This window comes from Ovis canadensis, chromosome 14, assembly GCF_042477335.2.
Source record: "Ovis canadensis isolate MfBH-ARS-UI-01 breed Bighorn chromosome 14, ARS-UI_OviCan_v2, whole genome shotgun sequence".
Lineage (NCBI taxonomy): Eukaryota > Metazoa > Chordata > Mammalia > Artiodactyla > Bovidae > Ovis > Ovis canadensis.
The window spans coordinates 77506681-77525627 of record NC_091258.1 but is presented as its reverse complement, the minus strand read 5'-3'; the positions used below and the strand labels follow the sequence as shown (position 1 = coordinate 77525627).

At 55.3% G+C, this 18947-nt stretch overlaps 1 protein-coding gene and 1 long non-coding RNA gene across 3 annotated transcripts in view; one reads left to right on the top strand and one right to left on the bottom strand.

Annotated features, from left to right (window-relative positions):
• The window catches only part of LOC138419338 (uncharacterized), a 71091-nt gene extending 54657 nt beyond the window's left edge, over positions 1–16434 (top strand). Inside the window, exons 2-4 of the long non-coding RNA XR_011248946.1 lie at positions 9168–9337; positions 13772–13934; positions 14609–16434. This is a non-coding gene — a long non-coding RNA (uncharacterized lncRNA). The remainder of the gene's footprint in view (positions 1–9167; positions 9338–13771; positions 13935–14608) is intronic.
• On the bottom strand, positions 7606–14965 carry LOC138419326 (leukocyte immunoglobulin-like receptor subfamily B member 3). 2 transcript variants are annotated; one of them, XM_069552074.1, is made up of 9 exons: positions 14827–14965; positions 14369–14404; positions 12239–12523; positions 11819–12104; positions 11306–11601; positions 10778–11080; positions 10028–10075; positions 9235–9351; positions 7606–8797 (listed from the first exon to the last, which is right to left on the bottom strand). In XM_069552074.1, exons 1-9 carry the CDS (start codon positions 14858–14860, stop codon positions 8676–8678), a joined length of 1527 nt encoding a protein of 508 aa, XP_069408175.1. In that variant the 5' UTR covers positions 14861–14965; the 3' UTR covers positions 7606–8675. The 2 variants fall into 2 exon arrangements, with proteins under 2 accessions (XP_069408175.1, XP_069408176.1); XM_069552075.1 differs by lacking the exon at positions 10028–10075 and having other exon boundaries at positions 14827–14946.
• Positions 16435–18947: the final 2513 nt, after the last annotated feature.

The following is an 18947-nucleotide window of genomic DNA, read 5'->3' as shown; positions in this document are numbered from 1 at the left end:
CCGCGTGGCGGGTGGACATGCGCCCTTTGCCTCTCCGCTTCTGTCTATAACCGGGGAAGTACCCGCAGCTCAACCGAGGGGCACACGCGGGGGTGCTGGGTGAGAAGGGAGCACACAGGACGCCTCGGGAGGGTCCCAGCTGGGCGGGCGCCCGTGATCCCCACCCTCTGGCCGCAGCCGCGGATCCTGCAGCCCCAGAGGACCCAGCAGCAGCGGGGAGGCGGCGCACCAAACCTGGGCCTCCTGTCCTCATAGGCCCCCACGATCACGGGGAGCCAGCCACGTGCCTGGGGCCATGTCCCACCAGGCGCGGAGATTCCCGGGACTTCCCCATCCGCAGCTGGGGAGCCCGCAACCCCGACGGCATGGGCACGGCGCACGTCTCCCCGCCTCACTCCGGTGACAGACCCTGCGGCTCCGAGGCCTCAAGCTGGGGGAGGAGCCCGCCGTCCTGGGGACGCAGGCGCCGACGACCCTGGGGCCACGAGCTTAGTGTCAGAGGTGGGACCTCCGACAGAGGCACTGGAGTGTGGGAGGCACCCGTTCTCAAGCACTTTCCGGCGACTCGGCGAGAGAAACCCCAGACCTGCGCTGCGTCTCTGCCACCTACTGGAAAACAGAGGCAAGTGCTCCGGTTTCCACGGTGTCGCGTCCTTGAATCAAGCAGAAAGGGGCCCCAGGACAGGAGCCGCTGGAGGCGGCCGCGGGAAGAGGAATTTGTGCCACAAACAGAATAATAGTCCCCAAGAAAGGAGCCGAAGGTCGCGGAGCGTTCCGATCTGGCGGGGACTTCCGAGGAGCTGCCGTGAGGAAGGTCAGGTGCGCTGTACGGAAGCTCAGCAAGGCCGCTCAGCGAGCTCAGGGCAGTGAGGAATGCACCGAAATAGCGCATCACCAAGGAGACTGGGATTCTGAACAAAAGGAAACGGGGACGGTGGAGCTGAAGACCCCAAGGAGACTGATTCTAAAGAAGAGGAAACTTTCCGGTGGAGCAGAAGACCTCAGTGAACAAGATGAAGAATGCTCACAGAGCGCTGGCAGTTGGCAATCAGAGTGCCAGCAGTGGTTGGATGATAGAGAAAGCAAGGAGGCGCCAGGAAAACAGCTGCTTCGTTGACTACGCTAGAGCCGTTGACTGTGTGGCTCACCAGAGACTGGAAAATTCTTAAAGAGGTGGGAACACCAGACTGCCTTGTTTCCTGAAAAACGTGTATTCAGGTCAAGAAGCAACAGTTAGAACGGGAGGTGGAACGATGGACAGGTTCCAAGTTGAGAAAGGAGTACGTCAAGGTTGTATGTATATTGTCACCCTGCTTATTAACGTATATGCAGAGTACATGCCAAATGCTGGGCTGGAGGAAGCTCGAGCTGGAATCAGAATTGCCAGGAGAAATATCAACAACCTGAGATACGCAGATGACACCACCCTAATGACAGAAAGCGAAGAGGAACTAAAGAGCCTCTTGATGAAGGTGAAAGAGGAGGCTTAAAAATCAGCATCCCAAAAACGAAGATCATGGCATCCGGTCCCATCACTTCATGGCAAATAGATGGGGAAACAATGAAAACAGTGACAGCCTTTATTTTCTCGGCTCTAAAATCACTGTGGACAGCGACTGCAGCCATACTCCTTGGAAGTAAAGCCAGGACAAACCTAGACAGCGTATTAAAAGGTCCACCTAGCAAAGCTATGGTTTTTCCAGTAGTGACATACAGATGCGAGAGCTGGACCATAAAGAAGGCTGAGCGCCAAAGAACTGACGCTCTTGAACTGTGGTGTTGGAGACGGCTCTCAAGAGTCCCTCGGACAGCAAGGAGATCCAACCAGTCACCCCTAAAGGAAATCAACCTTGAATATTCATTGTAAGGACTGATGCTAGAGCTGAAACGCCAATACTTGGGCCACCTGATGTGAAGAGCTGACTCACTGGAAAAACCCTGTAGCTGGGAAGGGTTGAAGGCAAGAAGAGAAGGGGACGGCAGATGATGAGGTGGTTGGATGGCATCACCAATTCAGTGGACACGAGTCTGAGCAAGCTCCAGGAGATAGTGATGGACAGGGAAGCCTGGCGTGCTGCAGTCCACGCGGCTGCAAAGAGTGAGACACACCTGAGCAGCTGAACAAACATCTGGGAACACAGAGGAGAGCTGACCAGAGGAGGGAATGGTGGATCCAGGAGGCGCCTCTTGCATCTCTGTCTCCCTCCAGCAGACAGGCAGGCTGCAGACCCCCAGGAGGGGACGGACACTTTGGTGAACCCCCGAGATTGACACTAAGGTGGGGAGGTGCTCCCCTTCCTTCCTCCCTGTCGGGGGGATTGCTGGACTTGAAGGACAGAGAGGGGAAGAGGGCAGACAGATGGTTGGTCACACCATCAGTAGATGGGTCCCTCCTCTCCGGGCCCCCAGGCGCTCCATCTCACACACCTTCCCTCCCCCCACAGGCTGCCACATCCGAAGCCCCCTAGGACGTGACCTACACCCAGCTGAACCACTCAACTCTCAGAAGGGGGACGGCCGCCCCCGCCGGCCCCCCAGTGGGGAGCCCCCAGCAGACCCCAGTGAGCACGTGGCTCTTGCCATTCGCTAGCCCAGGAAGGACCCAGACCCCGGGCTCCAGGGACCAGATCTCAGACCCCAGGAGGCACGGGAGCTGCCAGCAGTGGACACCACCTAGCCACAAGCAGCCAGTCCTAACAGACCACCAGGAGCCCCTGGGACCCTTTGGGAATCACCTAATTCTACCCTGAAGGATACCTAATATCCTCATATTTGGAAAGTGATGAAACAGACATCTCAAAATCAATGTGTTATTTGAAAAGCAAAACCAAAAATCCAAACAAAAGAGACGATAGAAAATGTTTTTGATGAATGATAAAGTACATAACACATACGGAACCTACGAATTGAGAAAATCGAGGACCGTGAATGAATATATCAGAGAAGTCTAAAAGAAGCCCGATGACCTGGTTTATCACATCAAGAATTTAGGGGAAAGTGGAAAAAATTTCAAATAAAGGTGCAATTCGGGAATAACAGTGACAAAGGTAGCTAAAAACGAAGGCAATCACAGAGTAGAAAAAAATCAGCTAATGCAAAAAGAAACTCCTTGACAACATTCATAAACCCGGGCCACCAGGCCCAAGGTAAAAAGAGAGAAGCCACACATTTCCAATATTATGGAAGAAATTGCCAGGACTACCACAGATTCCATAGACCTTATAAAGATAGTGGCAGAACATTATGAAACATTTCGAGACGTGCCGACAGAGAAGATACAGATGAGATGGCCACCTTCACGTGTGCAATGTCAGGTGGTAAGCTGCGAACGTAAGGCTGACCGGATCTCCTGTCCCCTCATGCATTGCCTCTAGTCAAACGCCCATGACTGCGGTACGTAGAGTCTACAGAAGTCAGACTGAGGCGAATGGGGTAGAATGCCGGTTCCCGGGGCTGGAGTGCGGGAGAAAGAGGGGGACGTTCTGGTCAAGGTCAAGGTCTCCCAGTTACAAGGTGAGTAAGTTCTGGGCATCAGATATACAGCGGCAGGCAGTTAGAGCTGATAACACTGTATCGCATTTTCGAGTCTTGTGAAGAGAGTGGATTTTTAAACGTTCTCATCGCGAAGAAATGGCAACCAAGTGATGAGCCAGAGGCCTTAAGTAAAGCTACGTGGTAACCATTTTCCGATGCGTGGGTCAGTTCAGGAAGCTTCCCTGGGGAGTTCTTCCAAACACTTCAGTACTAATTAAAGAAAAACTGAAATATTTCCCTGTGTGATTTAGCTGGCCGCGCTGGGTCCTCACAGCGGAGAGCGAAGAGTCTGGGGTCTTCAGCTGCGGTTTGCGGATCCTTCGTGTGACAAGCGGCATCTCGCTCCCTGACCAGGGATGGAACCTGGGCCCCCGCACTGGGGGCGTCGAGCCTTAGTCACTGGACCGCCAGGGAAGTCCCAAACAGTTATGTGCTTATTAAGCACACACACACTCCGTAACTGCATAAACTTTTCTTTCAAACAGAAAAAGAAGGCATATACCTCAACACGTCAACACGTTTATCAGGCCAGAAGGATGTAGTCACCAAAATCTGAGAAGGGAATTTTAAACGTTAAAGGGAAAGGATGACCTCTCCATGGGCTTGGATGTGAATCCATGAACAGGGTACGCAAGTCAGATTCAGTGACATGTTCAAGGGACGTTACTCATGCCCGTACTGTGGGTTGGTTGGTTTGTTTTTGGATGGACAGAGTAACTTAAATTTTTAAGAATCTATCACATCATGCGATATATCGATACCACAAGAGAAAGAATAATCACCTCAACACACGTAGGCAAAGCCTTTGGTACAATATGCTAACGGTTTCTGCTGGAAATAAAAACACATCAGAAGTAAAAGGGGATTTCCTTCCATCGGTGAAGGCGTGTTTAACCAGCCCTAGACGCCACTTGTAAAGGTGAGGACGGGGGTCCTCTTCTCTGTGCCTGGCAAGGATCCACGTACGTGCCCATGACCACGGCCCTCACCCGCGCACGGGCGGCAGAAACAAAGGAATTGAGGCCAGCCAGAGAGGGCGGCTCTGGAGGGCGAGAACCAGACTGTGTTACCAAGAGACTGCGCTCCTGTGTGCATGGAAAACAAAGTAACACAGAGATGCTCTGCTCTAGTTGGGAAGGAGTTCTCTGGGAGTTCCCTGCTGGTGCAGCGGCCGAGACTCCACACTCCCAGCGCAAGGAGGCCCGGGTCTGACCCCTGGTTGGGGGACTGGATCCCACAGGCCGCACCAAAGACCTGGTGCAGTGAAAGAAAGGAAGAAAAAAGGTTTAAAAGTGGTTTTCCAACATTGCTGGACACATGATCAATATTTAGAATTCAGCTGCCTTCCAGAATTCCTGTCCTGGGCTGAGATGAACTAAATGAAACTTCTTGTTTCTTGACTTCACGCCAGTGAGCCCGATTCCATGCTCCTGACCTCTGGAGCTGTAAGGTCATGTAAGTCTTTCAATTCGCCAAGTCTGTGGCCATTTGTGGTAAACGGCAACCAATACAACCACTTAAGTTTTCTTCTGGTTAGAGTGTGCATAGTACATTTTTAACCCTTCTCCTTTTTTTAACAGTATAAAACCTACACACTGATATTTTCCACTGTTGAAACATGATTAAAGCGTGTAGTTCAGCAGCCTTAAGCACATTTACCGTGCCGGCATTCATGGCCACCGTCCATCTTCCAGAACATTTTGGTAATCCCAAACAGAAGCTCTGTACCCGTGAAGCGAGAATCCCTTAGGTCCTCTTAGAACCAGCCCCTGGTCGGCTCTGTTCCAGTGCCTGCCTGTAGGGATCTGCCTGTTCCCAGCGGTTCACGTCAGGGAATCATCCAACAGGAGCTACCTTGTGTCAGGCTGACGTCACATGGAGTGGTGTTTCCCAGATCCCTTCATATCTTTCATATGTTGTGTTTGGAGTGAGCTTTTTCTAAACTTCCTAGTGTAGGCTCTTGGTGGCGGTGGTCCTTTCTCAAACCAGTCTGACAGTCTCTGTCCCTGAATTGCTGTGTTTGGCCCATCCTCATATAATGTTATTACTGATAAGATTGTCGTTTGGGTTTACCATCTCATCTTTTACAATGTTCTTCCTCTTCTTTCTTATTCTTCTGTTTACCCTTTCCTGCTTTTCCTCGGATTTAAAAATGTTTTTAGCATTCCGTTTTAATTTTTCCATTGGTGCCGTAACTGTACGTCTTTGCTGTTTAAGCGGCTGTCCTAGAGATTATCAGGCGCATACCCAGCTTTACATGGAAAGAGAATTTCACCTCCTCGCGGGAAATGTAGAGACCTTATACATCTATAGGGCGCACTGTTCTCACCCCCTTTATTTTGGGGTGGTTATGTATATTATCCCCACACTTCCAGGGCCCTGTCGGGGCCTGTGGGACCAGATCAAGGTGGGTGAGTTCTCCCCCGAGCCCCTGCTTCAGCCCCACGACAGGCCCCAGCCCTGCCATCAGTGGGGAGCACAGTGCGTGTGGACGGATGGTGACCGGTCTGGGGACAGCCTTGCAGTGACATCTGGGGGAACTGAGGGCAGAGGGGCACCCGACCCTTCAGCTCTGCGTCCTTCCCAGGAATCCCCCGGCACCCTCCATCTGGGCTGACCCAGGGCCACGGTCACCAAGGGGAGCCCTGTGACCCTCTGTGTCAGGGGTGTCTACAGGCTGAAGCCTTCTGTCTGTAAAGAGAGGGTCTGCGGACCCTTGGAAATGGGCCCCACAGGACTCCAGTAACGGAGCCAATTTCTCCTTGAAATCCAGGAGCTCACACTGCAGGGCTGTGTCCGTGTGCACACCACAGTGGTCAGAGAAGAGGGACCCCCTGCCCCTGGTGGGGACGGGGGAGAGGGAGGAGCCGGTCCTCAGGGAGGGGGCTCCTCCTCAGAGGCAGAGGGGCGGAGGAGGGGCTCCCGGGACCCCTCCACGCCCAACTGCATGTCCCGCTTGCTGCGAGAAGATCAAAGATCCCGCGGGCCCCACCTCAGACCCAGCACAGTTGGGTAAAGACTGTCAGTTATTTGTTAAGTTAAGAAAAGGAATACATAATCTCCAGCAAGGCAACCCGAACTGACACACACGTGGAATTAGTTACCACCGCAGCTTCACTTAACCGCCGCATATGCTCACAGCTACTGTTTCCTTTTCTGTGGTTAATATCTACTCTCTTCACGAGACTCGAAATGTGATACAGTGTTACTAGCTATCATCATCCTGCTGTACGCTGAATGCCCAGAACTTACTCAGCCTATAACCACAAGTTTGTGCCCTTTGACCAAAGTATCTCCCCTCCCCCTCACACCAAGCCTAGCGACCACCATTCTGCCTTCCTTGTCTCTCCTTTTGACTGTTTTAGAGTCTACATAGTTCAACCGTGGGCATTTGATTACCAAGTCAGTGAATAAAGTGGTCAATATTCCATTCAATCCTAAGTCCATTTAGTAAATTGTGCACTTGAATACTTCCATTTCCTCTTCGTTTTCTGGATGCTGGTATCAAATGTTTCATGTTCTGTCACCAAATAAATTCTGTAGGATTTATGCTGCAGCCTGCGAGTCTGTTCATGATGTTAAAAAATATGGTTTCTCTCTTTTTACCCGGGTTGTGGTGGTTAGGATTAATGACTATTGTCAAGAATGAGTGCGGTTTTCTTGCCTTAATTGATTTTCTCAGCTTCTCAACTGTCTTCATCATTAGCTACCCTTGTCCTTATTATTCCCACCTTCTACCTTCAAGTGAAGTAATTTACTGTCTCTTCCTAAATTCTTGGTGTGAGTGGTGAGGTCGCTGATTTTTTTAGGCGTTTGTAATATATTCATTCACGGTTCTAAATTTTCTAAATTCATCATCTTTTTCCTGCACATATTGGTGTTTCAAATCCGTACATTTGATGCATATTCTTCACATTGTCATTTACCGAATACAGTTTCCAACGTCTGTGTTGTCTTGTTGTTTGTTACGGTTTGTTTCTGGTTTCGGCTCTCAATACACACATTTTTCTTTGCATACGCACAGACACAGCAGGAACATTTTTTGCAAGCTTATTCATCGTAGTCAGCAACTGGATGCAATTCGAATGTTTATTAATTGGTAAATGAATGAACAAAACGCAGTACATACAATCCATGGAATACCGTCAACAGTAAAAAAGGAAACTATAGGCCAATGCTAAACACGGAAAAAAATAAAAAAGAAATTATGCTAAATTTAGGAAAACAGCCTGAATGAAAAGACTAAATATTTTCAATCTTATTTATATGAAATATCCTAAAAAGCAAGTTTATAAACACAAAAAGCATTCAGTGGCCACCTAGGGCAGAGATCAGAGCACCCCTGCAGTCAGGCAAGCAGAGTCTGAGGGATGGTGAGATGTGCTCTGCGACTGGCTTGTGTGACGGCTGCGCAACTGTATACGTTTACTAGTCGCCATTGGATGGTGCGCACACGTACAGCGTGTGATGGGCAGAATAAAGGCCCCCCAGAAAGATGCCTGCTTTCCTACCCCCCAAGCCTGTGGCATTTACCTGACATGGCAAGAAGGATCACGCGGCTGCGGCTGAGAGGAGAAGGGGGCATGGTCCTAAATTAGGTGGGGGGTCCGCAGAGTTACCCACGTCCTCAGCAGCGGAGAGGAAAGCCACAGATGCGGTCAGAGAGAGGCAGCAAGTCTCGTCTTCCGTTTGGGCTTCAAAGGCGAAGCGCGGACCCACAAGGCAGAGACTGGGACAGCTGCTGGAAGCTGGGCAGGACCCTCGCCGACAGGGAGCCTGATTCCCACCAGCATGATAAGTTCCATTAGTCCAAGAAACTCAGTGAGACTGCCCCCTTCCGCCTCCAGGAGGGAGTAGAGCTTGGAGCCAGTTTACTTTTCATCCACACACTGATTGTAGACAAGTCTGTGGCATTATCTCACGCATGTCAGGGTACTGGTTATCTTTGAGGGCACAACCAGTTGACCTGAAAGGGTCCCAGGGGCTCCTGGTGGTCTATTAGGAGCCCAGGGACTGGCTGCTGGTGGCTAGGTGGTGTCCACTGCTGGCAGCTCCCATGCCTCCTGGGGTCCTTGAGATCTGGTCCCTGGAGCACGGGGCCTGGGTCCTTCCTGGGCTAGCGAACGGTGAGAGCCACGTGCTCACTGGGCTCTGCTGGGGGCTCCCCCACCGGGGGGCTGGGAGGTGTGGCTGTCCCCCTTCTGAGGGTCGAGTGGTTCAGCTGGGCGTAGGTCACGTCCTGGGGGGCTTCGGATGTGGCAGCCTGCGGAGGGGGAGGTGTATGAGATGGGGCGCCTGGGGGCCCGGAGAGGAGGGACCCATCTTCTGCGCGTCTGTACATCCTTCCCGGAATCCCCCCGACCGGAAGGACAGGGGGGCACCTCCCACCTTTGCCTCGATCTCGGGGGCTCACAGGGTGCCCGTCCATAGGATGTGGTGACCCCCGCCCTCCATGTGGGATTCAGGAGGAAAGAAGGCAGCTTGGGCTTGTGGTGCGTGTTTCGTGTTCGAGACACTGAGGAGGGAAATGGCTTAAATGAGTGCAGGTGAGCTGACAGTGGGTGTTTCCTTTCTGAGTTTTCGAGTATCAGTCTCTGGACGATGTTTTCTAAGCTGACCTTCCCATCTGTTAGGTTTTCCTTTGAGTGGATCCCGAAGACCCTGGCCTCCAGGGACCCAGTCACCCCGTTCCCTACTCACCCGAGTTCCTGCGTCTGTCCTGACCCTGGTGTCGGAGGAAGAGGAAGAGGAGGACGAGGAGCAGCAGGACGAAGGTCACCGAGACCCTGATGAGGACACTCAGGTACCACGTGAGGCCTGGGGCACCAGAGACGCCCGAGTGAGCCAGGGGTGCCGCTTAACTGGGCACCTGCTGTGTGAGCACTCGTGCTGGGGTCTGTGCGTCCATCTCCAGCCCATCCCACCCGTTTACAGACAAGGAGCCTGAGGCCCAGAGGGGGAGATCACGGGCCCCCAAGTCGCCCAGCCTGGAGCGGGCAGAGCCGGGACTGGAACCAGGGCCATGGGCACCCCGAGCTCCTCCTGAGCTGGCCCCCAGAAGGACAGCAGCTTCCTGCTCCTGAGGCCCCTCTCGTGCAGGGGGCTGTCCGAGGGTCTCAGCTGGAGCTGAGGGTCCTCCCTGGTCCCCTCCCCTCCCCCACCTCAGCGGGGGTGGGGGGGAGGGGCGGGCTGGTGGAGAGGCCTCTGGGTCCTCCCCCCCTCCATGCTGCAGCGGAGGGGACAGGCCCCACAGTCACCTCCTCGGGGGCTCCCTGTGCTCCCACCCGATGGGGGTCACACCCATGTCAGAACTGAGGATCCCCAAGATCTGGGCCACGGGTCTCTCCTTTCACACTGGGAGAAACTGAGGCCTGTGCGCGGGTGTGGTGAGGGTGAGGGAGTCCACATCAGAGTCTCCGGAGGCGCCTGAACCAGGGGCATATCCAGCCTGCCCCCGGACCCGCCACCACCTCCCCAAGAGCCTCACTCTTACCCTGCAGTTCCTGACTCCACTGAGGCGCGGGCTGATCCTCTGAACCTCCTGGGAATCAGGAAGGGGGTGAGGGTGGGGCTGCTTCTCCCCTCCTCAACCCTGCTGCTCCCCCCACCAGGCTGGGCCCCAGCATCTCCCACCCCATGACCCCTGACCCTTCATCCATCAGCCTCAGAGCCCCTGGAGGCTGCAATTGCCCCGCTTCTCTGCCCAACTTCCAGACTGGCCCCAGGACACCAGGTGAGCTGGTACTAGAAGCAGAGTCCGATCAGATCAGCCAAGGACCCAGGGGCAGGCCTGGGGCCAGGTGTCCACTCGCTTTACAGAGACCCCCTTGTTTCAGGAGCTGTTACGTTTAGCCCCTGTCAGGGGGCTGGCATCCCCAGAGGATTCTGGATGACCCCTGTGCCTGGGGAGGGGCTGCAGCTGCCTGGAACCCACTCTGCTCAGCGCGTCTCCGAAACAGCCCCGCGGCTGCCCCTGGCTCTCTGCCTTCTCCCCCCACCCCCGAGAAGTCCAGTGACAGGATGTGGGAAAGGGCGTGGGGGAGTGTTTCCCTCTGTCCCTCTGAAGCCTGGGTCCCCATCTGTGTGACCCTCCTTGACTCTCTGTGGAGCCCCCAACTCCCACCCTAGAAAGGGGGGCTCCTTCAGAGCGGACCACTGGGCCTCACCTGAGACCACTACCACCTGGGGTTCCCAGGGCACAGAGCCCGGAGCTGCTGAGTCAGAAGCACAGACGGGGCCTCACCTGAGACCACGAGCGCCAGGGCCTCACTGGGCTGGGACAGCAGGTAGGGGTCTGTGCTGAGTGAGCGGTAGCACCTGTAGGTGCCCCCGTGGGCTGAGGTCACAGGGCTCAAGGAGAACTCGGCCTGGTACCGCCCGTCTTGGTCCTGGGAGCGCAGACGCAGGGGGCGATGGGCTGCCCCCTCCTTGGACAGAAGGAAAGTGTCCGTCCTGTCTCCTGACTGACACAGCAGGGTCACGGTCTCTCCTGGAGTCACCGAAGGGCCAGGCCGCACCGAGAGGGAGGGGCTGTCTCTGAGCCGTCCTGCAGAGGGGAAGGGGGTGCAGGCGCCGGGCGGGCTCTGAGCGAGACTCCGCGGGCCTCTCTGGCCCCTCAGCGCTGTCTCTGTCTCTTCAAGTCTCTCCCCTCCCCCACCCCGTCTCTCTGTCCCTCCCTGGGACCCCTCCCCCTGGTCCCAGCACCACCCCTGGGGCTCCCCGGTGGGGCCTGTGCAGAGTCTGGTCCCTGAGTGACCCGCTGGCCCCTCACCTGCCACCAGCAGCTCCAGGGGCTCGCTGGGGGCCGACCACTCGGAGGAGAGGCCGTGTCCACCGTAGCATCTGTACCGGCCCCCGTGGATGGTGCCCACGGGGCCCAGGGGGAAGTCAGCCTGAGAGAGCCCTGCCTGGAGCCTCCGGGCAGGGCGCTGGGGGAGGTCCTGTCCCCCCTCCTTGGACAGAGCGAATCTGGCGTAGCCGACGTCAGAGCGACACTGGAGGGTCAGGTTTTGTCCAGAGGTGACGACAGGGCCCTGCAGAATCAGGAAGAGGGCTTCCCAGACAGCCCTGGGAGAGACATCCCCTGGGTTGTAGGGAGCGCTTCCCACGTGAACCCCCCTCTCCCGGCCCGGCCCCAGGCCCCGCCGTCTCTCACTCTGTGTGTCTGTCCTGTGAGCCCCACGCTCCTCCCCCCACCCTCTCACAGCGGCTCCCCTGGGAGCAGAGACCCCAGTACGCTGTCTTGTCTGCACAAATGTGTGGGGTCAGGACGGGACTTCCTCACCTGGGACCAGGAGCTCCAGGGGGTTGCTGGGGGCCGACCACACCCGGGGGGTATCCCTGTAAAAGCCGTAGCATCTGAACGTCCACCCGTGTCCGGGGGTCACGGGCCTGGGTCTGCCGGTCGGGCGTTCGCTCTGCATCCAGGGTCCAAGAGGCCTCGTCTTCTCCTTCCTTGGTCAGGAGGAATCTGTTAAATCCCTGACAAGAGCCACACTGGAGGGTCACGTTCCCTCCCGAGGTCACCACAGGGCTCGGCAGGGCTGAGAGGCTGGGTTTGTCGTTGGATCCTAGGAGAGAAGGAGGCAGCTGGTTCCCTGGGGCTCCCCCCTCCCCCCCCCCAGGGCTGGGCTGGGCGAGGGACACCCCCTGAGAGCAGACCCCCTCCCGAGGGCAGAGCCCGAGGCCCCCGAGTGTCCCTCACCTGTCACCACCAGCTCCAGGCGGTCACTGGGCTCTGACCAGTTAGTGGGGGTTCCGTAGTAGCAGCGATAGCTCCCTGCGTGGGCCTGTCCCATGTGTTGGATGGAGAACCTGGCCTTGTCCCCAGGCCCTGGGGGTTTCTGTCTCTCCCAGGGGACTGAGGTTCCCTCTTTATCCAGATGGAACTCCTGGGCCTCCAGGGTCCCCCGGCACCAGATGGTCACGGGGCTCCCCCAGGGGACCAGAGAGCCCGGCTCAGCCCAGATGGTGGGTTTGGGGAGGGTCCCTGGAAGGAAATCAGAGGCGGGCTCACCAGGCGTCCCCCCCAGGCCCCGGCTCTCATCTTAGTGGAGAATCACGACACAACACAATTCTTGCATTTTGGAGAATCCGGAGAAGGCAATGGCACCGCACTCTGGTACTCTTGCCTGGAAAATCCCAGGGACGGGGGCGCCTGGTGGGCTGCCATCTATGGGGTCGCACAGAGTCGGACACGACTGAAGCGACTTAGCAGCCGCAGCAGCAGTGGAGAATCACCACACAGCGCCACTCTCTCTCTTCTTTTTCTTGTTGGAAACTTGCCGTGTTGTGCAGCCCTGGCCCCATCCAGTTTGGGACGCCCCCATCGCCCCCGCAGAGGACAGCCCCACCCCCGCCCGTCCCAGGGGCAGCTGAATCCCCGCCACTGCGGTTAGCCTCCCCACTGATGTAAGGACCCTGAGGCTCGGTCACAGCTTGCTCAGGATGACACAGAGGTGACAGAGAAGCTGGAAGCAGCTCCCTCCCTGCCCACGGCCACTCCAGAGAGAGGGGCAGGGGGACACAGCGGGGGATGCCCGGGTCGTTCCTGAGACAAGGAAAGCAGGGCTCTGAGTGGGGGGAGTGACCTGCGCTGGGTCTGAAGGGGAGGGCCGCGGCCTGTGCTGGGAGAGGTTGTGTGTGGGGGGTAGGTGTATGTGCAGGTGTGTATGTGTGGGTGTATATATGTGTGTGCATATGTGTGTGCATATGTGTGTGTGCAGGTACATATGTGTGTGGGTGTGTGGGCAGGTATGTGTGTGTATGTGTGTGCATGTCTGTGCATGAGTGTGTGTGTGCAGGGGTGTGTGTGTATGTGCATGTATATATGTGGGTGGGTGTGTGCACGTGTGCACGTGTGTGTGTATGTGCATGAGTGTGTGAGTGTGTGTGTGTGTTTGCGGAAGAGCGGGAGCACAGGTCTGGTCCCGCATTCCCTGGCGGGTGAGGGTCGCTGTGTCCAGGGTGAGTCTGCAGAGACCATCCCTGGGTTTTCTCAGTATTCTCTTCCTCCATCCCAGTGTGTTTCCGTGTCCTTGTCACTGAGGCTTCTGGAAACCCCACGTGTCTCAACTAGGCAGGGGCGCTCTGGGGGGTTTGGGGGGTCAGGAGGGCTTGCAGCCCTGAAGCAGGAAGTTGGCCTCAGTTAGCGAAGTCCCCACAGAGGCAGGGGCCGGCAGAGCCCACTCCTCACTCACCCCCTCACCCCCTCCCTCTTTCTTTCCACCACATCTAGGTCCCGTCCATCCGTTTACTGAGGCCTCCATGTGCCTCTGGCTCCACAAATACGGGAAACACCCCGGCGCCTGCCCCTTGGGGCTGACAGTCCAGAGGGACGACAGACGTTCACAGACAGTTGTGCGAACGCCCGGGTATGGGCGGTGCCGCGCGCCCTCGGGGTGAGCGTGGGAATCTCGGGGAGGGGGCAGCGGGAGGCCGAGCTGCCCCCCAGGGGTCAGAGGGAGGGGGTTACTGAGCTGAGAGCAGACGTGGAGGACGGTCCCCAGGCTGAGGGGCAGGGCGCAGGAGTCACGGTGCGGAGGGCCGGGCTGGGCGGCGAGATTCAGAAAGTGAAAGAAAACCCAGGGAGCGGTGCTTCACGGGGGAGTGTGCAGGGGCGGGCTCAGCCTGGTCCTGAGAGTCGGGTCGTCCCCGCGGGGTCATCGAGGGCAGAGGGGGGGACAGGGGAGACCCGGGCCAGGGTCCCGCACTGGGGCTGTTAGCAGCTCGGAGTATAGGCCCTGGCTTATAGGCCCGAGGTATAAGGCCCCTGGGTCCGCTCCGCTCTCATCGAGGTCCGTCTTGCGGAAACGGGGGTTTCGGGGAGACTCACCCTGCTGGGTGCAGGCCCTCTGGGCCAGACAGAGCGCTGGAAGAGAAGCTCTAGTAAGAAGACGCCCGCCTAACGGTATCCTCACGGGCTGCAGTCCCGGGGCCCTCGAGGAGCCGTGGGGCGGGCAGGTGTCTTCCCATGATTTCCCAAACTTCTCCCCGAGCCCCCCAGTATTACATCTGAGTGCAAGCCCTCTCCTCGCTCTGAAGTAATCTCAGACAACCCTACCCTCTCCTCCAGGCCAGCCCGGCTCAGTCTGCACGCTCCCCACACCCAGCCCTCGTCCAGGACCGAAACTTCCCCATCACTTGGGTCTGGGCCAAAGCTGAGGGCGCAGCCCCGGGGATGGAGAGGGAATCACGTTGCCCCCCCCAGGACTCCGGGGTCTCCTGGGCTGGAGTGAGGGCTGAGCAGAGCCCCTCTGCCCCTGGAATCCGGCCCGGCACCCCCAGACTCACCCAGGCTCAGGAGAGTGGAGGCTGCGGGCGCCATGGCCCAGCCCTGTCCCAGCGCGCCCTGGAGTCGGTACTGAGGGACGGAGCCTGCAGCCCGAGCGGGAGAAGGGATGTACCCCGGGCCTCTATGGGGCGGTTTCCAACCAACAGCCTCACAAAGGGGAAGAGCGCCCTCCCCGCCCGTCACACACTTCCCGCTAAGGGGCCGCAGAGCCGGCTCCCAGCTGTTCCTCCCTCTGGGCTCCCACGAGGCTCAACTGCTCTCCGGGTGCACCCCCAGGGGGGAGCCCCATTCTCCGCCCGTGAGCAGAACACCGACTAGACCGTCAGTCCCGACTCTGTTCTGGGGCAAGGAGTTACATCGCTTTATGCCAACGGTTCCTCGTATTGAAAATGGAAAACCCCGAAATCCTCCTCTGAGTGTTTAATATTGCGATGTATGTTACATTCCCTGGAGGTATCAAGTGCATTAAAAATACCTTATCCCATGGGTTCTCTGCCCCTTTCCCCAGGAGCTCTGGAACCAGGGGAGGCGGGGCTGGCCGGGGAGCACACACAAAATCCCAGAGCTGAGTGATGGGGAGACAGACCTTGGGACCTGGGCCTGGGCTTGGGACCCGGTGGGGCCCCCAGCTGGGAGCTGAAATGAGAGCAGGGCTGGGGGGTGGGAGGGTGTGTGTGCACACGGAGCCTGCAGGACAGGAGCCCCGTAGTGGAATCCCTGTCCTCTGTCCCCGAGGCCAGGGAACAGCTGCTTCTCCCGGGAGGAGCTCTGCCAGACGGTGATGGCGGGCTACACAGCAGCTGGTGCTCAGTCTTCCTATTTACAGAAACCTAGTTCTATCCGAGGGGCTGTGTTCCAACCCTGGATGGGGAAGGGGAGTGGAGAGGACGCGGTTTGGGGCTGAGAAAGCCTGGCCGTCTGTTGGCGATGCATAGTTTCTCACTGCCCACCGAAATGTCTTCATTTCAGTTCCAGTTTTGAAGGATGGATGTTTCCTGTGTCCTGGAGTTCTAGGCTGGCAGCTGGCTTTTTCAGCACATTAAATACGGCATAATCGCTTCTGTTCAGATAAACAGCCTCCTCTTGCTGCTCCTCTGAAAATTACATGTCTTTCCCTGCTCTTAAGGTTCTGTCTTTGGGCTTTTCAGCAGTTTTTCGCTGATGTGTTTCTCTGTGTGTGTGTTGACTTTTATTGCACATGTTGAATGCACAGTTTGGTGAATTTTCACAAACTGAGCACTCACGTTTTCCAGTAACTTCTCTCCAAAGGTAATGACTTTGCTGACTTCAACAGCATGGGTTAAATTTGAGTGTTTTGGTTCTTTATCTCAGGGTGAATATTCTCTGCAGCCTCTTTGTGTGTGTGTGTGTGTGTGTGGCTTCCTCCGCTCAACCAAATATTTTAAGATTTGTCTGACACTCTGTGCTGTGGAGCATTTTACTGTGTGAATCACCACCATGCGTAAATCCCCCCTAGTGTAAAGAGGCATTTGCTTAGCTTCCAGTTTACGTTAGGATGGAAAGTGTTGCTTTGACTGTCTTAATTCATGTCCAGTGATGAGCGTATATGTGCATTTCTGTTGGAATAAACCTCGGGGTGTAATTGCCGTGTGTTGTCCTGTGCATTTATTCAGTCCTAGTAGGTACTTCTGAATATGTTTCCAAGTGATGGCATCAGTTCACACTCTGAGCATTCTGGTTACCCCACATCCTCACCCGCCCCTCTGCTTTCCCACATTCTTATTTTTGCCTCGCTGTGAGGGGTGGTGGTACCTTTGTGGTTTTACTTTGCATGTCTCTGGTAACTAATGAACTTGTGAAAGTTTCCATCCATCCTTGGCCATTTGGATATTAATTTTATTTTTGTGAAATGTCTATTTGAATCATTTTCTCATTTAAAAATTGGGGCTAACTAACTTTATTATTATCATTATTTTTTTTTTACTAAGTAACAGGACGCTTTCTCTTTTTCTTATTAGACATGTGACTTTTTTGTCAGATGTGTTTATTGTGAATATTCCTGTTCTAGTGGAGATTCGCTCTTTTTTGGCCACATGGCGTGTGGGGATCTTAGTTCCCCAACCAGAGAGCCAAAGCTCTCCGCACGGAAATGGAAGCGCAGAGTTGTAACCACTGGACCTCCAGGAAGTCTTCTCGTTTCTCTTATCTTATTGAAATATATCAGGTGCGCAAGTTATGTTAGTTTCAGGTCCAGCTCATAAGGATTCTGCACTTGCATGTGGTCTGAAATGGTGAGCGCCGTGAGTCTGGTGACCATCCGCCCCACACAGACTTATTACATTGCCGGCCCATTCCTCACGCTGTGGTCATGGGCTTGTGACTTATTGATAACCGGACGTTTGTCCCCCTCAGTGTTTCGCCCCTCCAGTCCCCCCCTTCACGCAGCCGCCCACTCGCTCTCTGTTTCTATGAGTCTCTCTCAGACTGTTTTCTTTGTTTTGTGTTTTAGACTCCATATATGAGATCATGCAGTAATTTGTTTTTCTCTGACTTACTTCCCTTAGCGTAATGCCCTCTAGGTCCACAAATGTTACAAATGCCAAGATTTACACACACACACACACACACACACGTATAAAAGATTGTTACTTGGTCATAGAAACAGTGGAAGAGCCTGTCTGAGCTCCTCCTGATGGAATAACATGAAGCTGATACGAGAGTTTGTGCTTAGTTGCTCAGTCGTGTGCGACTCTCTGCGACCCCATGGACTGTAGTCCATGGAATTCTCCAGGCCAGAATACTGAAGTGGGTAGCTGTTCCCTTCTCCAGGGGATCTTCCCAATCCTGGGATCAAACCAGGTCTCCCACATTCCAGGCTGATTCTTTACCAGCTGAGCCACCAGAGAAACGCCAGTTATAGAAAACAAGGACTATATGGGGATAAAGGGTCATTTCTCACAGAAAACGAGCCCAAGAGCCTCAGACACGCACCACATTCCTGCGTCCATTCGTCTGCTGAATGCTGTTAGCTGTTTTCATATCCTGACTATTGAAATAATGACGAATTGAGCTTCGCCATGCATATATCCTTGTGAATTAGTGTTTTTGTTTTCTTTGGGTAAATGCCAGAATGGGCCTTGACTGGGTCACGTGGCAGCTCTATGTTAATACTTCGAGGAGCCTCCGTGCTGCTTTCCACAGTGGCTGCCCCGGGTTACATCCCCCCGACGGGGCACATTTTCATGCACCGCAGTGACTTGTGGCTGTGGTATGTTTCTGTGCCACTACCATGCTGATCCAGTCACCGCAGCTTTGTAGTACAGTTTAAATCAGAGTGTACAGTCCCCCCAGTGCTAGTCTTCTTTCTCAGTTATTGTGTTTTTGTTTTTCCCGCCACTAGGGGTCTTGTGTGTTTCCAAAGAAATGTTAGAATTGTTCATCTCATTTGTGAAAAATCCCATTGGTATTTCAATAGGGATTGCATTGAATCTGCAGATTGCCTTGGGTAATATAGGCATTTCAACAATATTAATTTTCCAGTCCATGAGCATAGAATGTTCAGGAACGTTTCCAGGAATGCCAGCCCTTCACGCTTCCCTCTGCTAAGCACCCGCCTGTCCGCCTGGGGTCAGGGTCAGGCCAGGTTTTGGGGGAAATGCACCATTCTAACTGTGATTGTTAATTTATATGTCAACCTGCCTGGGCTGAGAGCTGGTAAAACAGTGTTTCTGGGCGTGTCTGCGAAGGACACTCTGGAAGAGATGAGCTGGGTTTAGTGGCTGAGAGAAGGGGTCCACCCTCACAATGTGGGCATCCTCAGCCCTCAGACTCAGAGCCCCTGGTTCCCGCCTCCCCAGCCCCAGGCTGGGACTGACACCGCTGCCCTCCCAGTCTCGGCCTTCACACCCACACAGACGCTGTCACACACGCTGACGCTGTCACACACGCACACAGCCGCTGTCACACATGCACGCTGCCGCTGCCACACACGCATGCTGCCGCTGTCCACACGCACACTGACGCTGTCACACACGCACACTGCCGCTGTCACACACCCACGCTGATGCTGTCAGCTACTCTCCAGGGTTTGCAGCAGGTCCTGGGGTGGACTCTCCACCTCCTGAACCCCGAGAGTCTGCTCCCATGATGGCCTCCTCTC

What these genes read in the sequence shown, in the direction of transcription:
- LOC138419326 (XM_069552074.1), bottom strand. Translation starts at nt 14,860, where the DNA reads ATGGCGCCCGCAGCCTCCACTCTCCTGAGCCTGG. An exon ending in CTCCACTCTCCTGAGCCTGG is followed by an intron (nt 14,405 to 14,826) that starts GTGAGTCTGGGG and finishes CTTCTCTTCCAG; the next exon opens with CGCTCTGTCTGGCCCAGAGG. An exon ending in CCTGGAGCTCCTGGTCCCAG is followed by an intron (nt 11,602 to 11,818) that starts GTGAGGAAGTCC and finishes TGTCTCTCCCAG; the next exon opens with GGCTGTCTGGGAAGCCCTCT.